The sequence below is a fragment of the Sinocyclocheilus rhinocerous genome, unplaced genomic scaffold, assembly GCF_001515625.1.
Source record: "Sinocyclocheilus rhinocerous isolate Xijiao unplaced genomic scaffold, SAMN03320098_v1.1 scaffold75, whole genome shotgun sequence".
NCBI classification, from domain to species: domain Eukaryota; kingdom Metazoa; phylum Chordata; class Actinopteri; order Cypriniformes; family Cyprinidae; genus Sinocyclocheilus; species Sinocyclocheilus rhinocerous.
Genome location: NW_015632455.1, coordinates 1,731,574 through 1,736,360, shown reverse-complemented (window position 1 = coordinate 1,736,360; position 4,787 = coordinate 1,731,574). Strand labels below are relative to the sequence as shown.

The following is a 4,787-nucleotide window of genomic DNA, read 5'->3' as shown; positions in this document are numbered from 1 at the left end:
TAAACACAATAAATAAATAAAATGTATGAATGATGCAGTGCTAATTGACAACTACCTAATTCTGTGCAGAAAATTGAAATAATTGTTTGTAGTATATAAAACATTCATAAAATTGCCATTCGGAAAAAATAATAGATTACAAATGACTGATTATTGTCCAGCAGTGTATTTGATTTCTTATATATATAATAATATATTCATAGGCCTAAATAAAATTATTGTATTTGACATTTCTGTCACTTCTGAAATGATGGCTATGCCCCTGGAGTGACAAAATATTAGCATATACAAAATACTTTTAAAGCTCTTTTTTAAAATCTTGGCTTACATAAATTTCTACATATGCCATGTCATGCCATAGCATCATTAAACTAGCATCTAACAATGGACAAAAGTGGTTTCTCTAACCTATGGTTCTGTAACCATAAAGGCTTCTGTGTAATTTGCCCCCTGACTAAGCATTTAAAGAATTTAGGGGAAGCATTTAAATAATCCTGTGAATGCACTTAAAGAATGCAGAATATGCACTTTAATCGAATTTAATCGAATTTAATAGTAAATCGAATCGAATCGTTCTGAATTTGCAAAAATCGTTCTTGAATCGAATCGAAAACCTATGAATCGTGAATCAAATCGATTCTCTGTCTACCCAAAGATTCACAGCCCTATTAGACTTTTATGTGTAGGTTCAGTAATTTCACTTTAATGGCAATTAATAGTTCCTTTTCACTGCCATTAAAATGAAATAACTGAACATAAACATACTGTAGGAGCCTGAGAAAAAATGCTCATTTTAGAAGACAATTTCAAATGGCACTTAAGAGGCTCTTCACAGTGAGCCCGACTTTCTTGCGGCAAGTGAAGCAGCGGTTCTTCTTGGGTCTGGATTGCTCTGGTTCATCTGAGGTTTGCTCTGAGACATCTGAGGCTAAGAGTTTAATACAGGTGTCAAAGATTTAGAAATGCTGCTATCATGAACATTTCAAATGGGATTCTGTATATCAAAAGTTCTTGGTCGGCATCCGGTTCGAGCCTAAAACTTTTCCTCAGATATTATTGATCAAAACGTTCTGAAGAAAATGTGGCAAGCATGACAATGATGAACTTTCTGATCCTGATACTCACCAGACACTCTTTCTATGGGTTGACAAGTTTCATCAAGCTTCCTCTTTCCTCTCGATATGCAATCCTCCGCTGATGAGCTACCTGCCTTGGACTCCTGGATGTTTCTCGCCAATTTACTGCACGACAATTCTTCTATACAAGCAAACAGAGTCAATTTTATAATTATTTTAAACCAGCAATTGTGCATTATTCATTAGCTAGGCTGTTGCACTTTGGAGAGTTAACACTTTTGTTAATCAACCAAGTAGAAAAAATAGACATGGTTATTGAAAGATATATGACCATTCAAAAATTTGGGATCAGTAAGATTAACTTTTTTGTTTAAAGATGTCGCTTATGCTCACCAAGCCTGCATTAATTTAATCAAATATACACTAAAGTCAGTAATATCATGAAATATTATTACAATTTAAAATAATGGTTTTCTAACCATGGTTTTAATATCCACCTTGTTTTTCAACGTGGAAGTAAGCCCTTTTCTGTGAATGTGCGAGACTTCCGGTTGATTAGCCGCTATAGAGAAATAACGAGAAGAATAACAACATGCAGTAAACGGTAAAACTGTTTGCACTACAAACCAGTGTGTTCATAATTAAGATAATACATTAAAATAATATGGTAAGACACACTAATTTGCAATATCAAGCAGCAAAATGAGCTGTTTTGTACAGCTGAAAACAGCTGAAAGCAGATGACACCGGAAGCCAGACACATTAAATTCACAAATGGCCGCACCTACTCTTACAGGAAAAATAAGGTGGATAGATACATAATTTATTTCTGTGATCAAAGCTGAATTTTCAGCATCATTACTGCAGTCTTCAGAGTCACATGATTCTTGTAATATCATGAAATATTATTACAATTTAAAATAATGGTTTTCTAACCATGGTTTTAATATCCACCTTGTTTTTCAACGTGGAAGTAAGCCCTTTTCTGTGAATGTGCGAGACTTCCGGTTGATTAGCCGCTATAGGGAAATAACGAGAAGAATAACAACATGCAGTAAACGGTAAAACTGTTTGCACTACAAACCAGTGTGTTCATAATTAAGATAATACATTAAAATAATATGGTAAGACACACTAATTTGCAATATCAAGCAGCAAAATGAGCTGTTTTGTACAGCTGAAAACAGCTGAAAGCAGATGACACCGGAAGCCAGACACATTAAATTCACAAATGGCCGCACCTACTCTTACAGGAAAAATAAGGTGGATAGATACATAATTTATTTCTGTGATCAAAGCTGAATTTTCAGCATCATTACTGCAGTCTTCAGAGTCACATGATTCTTCAGAAATCATTCTAATATGCTGATTTATTATCAATGCTGGAAACATGTTGTGCTGCTTAATATTTTTTGGGATCTGTGATATTTTTTCAGGATTCTTTGATGAATAAAAAGATAAAAAAGAAAACTAAGAAAACTAATTTTTTGTAACATTTAAGTCTTTACAATAGGCCTGTCGCAATAATCAATATATCGACTTATCGCGCAGTATATGTACATGACCTCAATCATTTTTGGTGACGCAATACATCGCCCATTATATTTACTTAAATATTCTTAAAAATTAAACGTTTGTTGTCATTTGGAAGTGTGTAGGCCTTCTTGCATTATTATGCCGTTACATTATGATTATATATTCAGTGGCATAAAATGGTCTTTAAAATGACAATAATATCGCTTATCGCAATTATATCTGAGGCAATATATCGCACAACAAAAAGTTGTTATCGTGACAGGCCTACTTTACAATCACTTTTTTTTTGTTTTCAATTTAACAAAACCTTACTGAATAAAAGCATTAATAATAATAAAAAAAACTACTGACCCCAAACTTCTGGTAGTATATATTATATACAATATGTAATGCAGTATACATGCAAAATATTTCTATAAATTAATACTAATACTGCTAGTTGAGTAAAGCTCATTATTGAGAGAAAAAAGCAATATGACTAAACCTGTGCTTGGTTTTCAATCAACATTTGTTATTTAATAACCTTTATCATTAATCTCCATCTTATAAACAATTCTACCTAATTAACAAACACGAGCCTTATGATCAGTAAAATCAGTAGACATACTAATGTAAGCCTGTTGAGCCCTGGAAAAAGAAGAAAACAGTGCTTCAATCAAACACAACAAGTGAACTTTGAGCACTTATTGGCCAGCTCTCAAAGCAAACAATCAGACGCATTTGGAAGATGATGTCTGGCTGTTTCTATGGAGTTTGACAGAGCGTTTTCTCTTTTTGTGTCATGGTAACCTGCTCAGTGTCTGGTTTTGGAGCAGGGGATGACATAATAAACGGGTCAAAGTGAAGAAGGGAACATACCTGGTGTTTTCAGGCCTGATTGAGCTGCTGCTGAAGCACCTTCTTTATGTGTAACTGCTGCTGCTGCTGGTGTTGGTGGTGTTGGCGTTGAAAAATACTGACTGGAGAGGATGACGAGAAAAGATTGTGAAAATACATACCAGTTGTGTGAAACTTAGAAGTGGGTGTTATAAACCTTATCACAGTACGAGTAATTTTATATCACAGCTGGAAAGTAAATTGTTCATATAATAACCATGCTGTAATGCCTATTTACGGATAAACCAATAGATTAAATACACTACAAAATAATAGTGAATTAACCATTAAAAAAATACAAATAAAATTTACTGAAATAAAATATATATTTTTTAAAATGTGGTTTATTTCAGCTAGCTGCCAAGGCAACATTGCTCATTTTTATTTGGTTTAACAAAGTACTAAAATAACTAAAACTGAAATTAAATAAATAAAAACCATTTAAAAATAAGATGGACAACAACAACAAAAAAAATACTAAAACTGTCTACACAAAACTATATTACAAAACTACACACACACACTTAATGGTGTAACTTGGATGAAAAAAAAAAAAACTATTCATAAATTATTAAGTCTGCCAAAACAGCTTGACATTATATAATATGTAATACCCGAGTTTAACACAAAAAAGAATAACAGTAGAACTGCCCACTGATAGTCATACAGATATATCTATTGTTATATAAATGGCAGTGCAAAACCTGCTGACACACTTCAACAGTATGTACAGTCATACAACTCAAAAGTTACCACACACAACTTTACTCTTCAATAAGAAAGGGGCCTTTTCTTGCCCTTTTGAAATAAGAGTTGCACAAACAAACTACATCCTTTGCAATTGAAATGACTTAAGCAACTGTTATGAGAAATGATGAAAGGGTGGTAAAGAGGAAGATGTTGTACCTGTTTTGTTCATGCTGTGACGTCGATTGTACAGTCATAGATTCTCCTTTACTGCTAAGGCTGGAAGACACTGCAGGCAATGAAAGAGCAGGAAACCCAAAATGTCAACACTTCCATTTTAAGTTCTCCGTATTCTTCAGAAGCTGATGAAAGTAACAGAACAAGTGAGGGTTTGCTTTTTGAGACGTTTCAGTAAAACACTACTGTGTCCAAACCAGGCATGATGGAACAACCAGACAAGTTTCCAGCGACAGGAACTTTTTGCATCCCTGAATGAAGGTTACATGCTGTTGAGAATAATGAAATTAGAGCTTATTTAAAAAAAAAAATGGGTGTGGACCAATGCAGTGTTAATTTTGACAGCAAATTTTGATTTAGTTTTAGTCATAGTCT

General features: G+C 33.6%; 1 protein-coding gene across 1 annotated transcript in view; it reads right to left on the bottom strand.

Annotated features, from left to right (window-relative positions):
• Positions 1 to 4,787, bottom strand: part of LOC107742337 (AN1-type zinc finger protein 6-like) — a 25,744-nt gene that overhangs the window by 2,429 nt on the left and 18,528 nt on the right. The window contains exons 3-6 of the mRNA XM_016555257.1: positions 4,395 to 4,464; positions 3,471 to 3,571; positions 1,126 to 1,257; positions 833 to 928 (exon numbers count right to left, since the gene is read on the bottom strand). Of these exons, the coding sequence (XP_016410743.1) occupies positions 833 to 928; positions 1,126 to 1,257; positions 3,471 to 3,571; positions 4,395 to 4,464 (399 nt within the window). The remainder of the gene's footprint in view (positions 1 to 832; positions 929 to 1,125; positions 1,258 to 3,470; positions 3,572 to 4,394; positions 4,465 to 4,787) is intronic.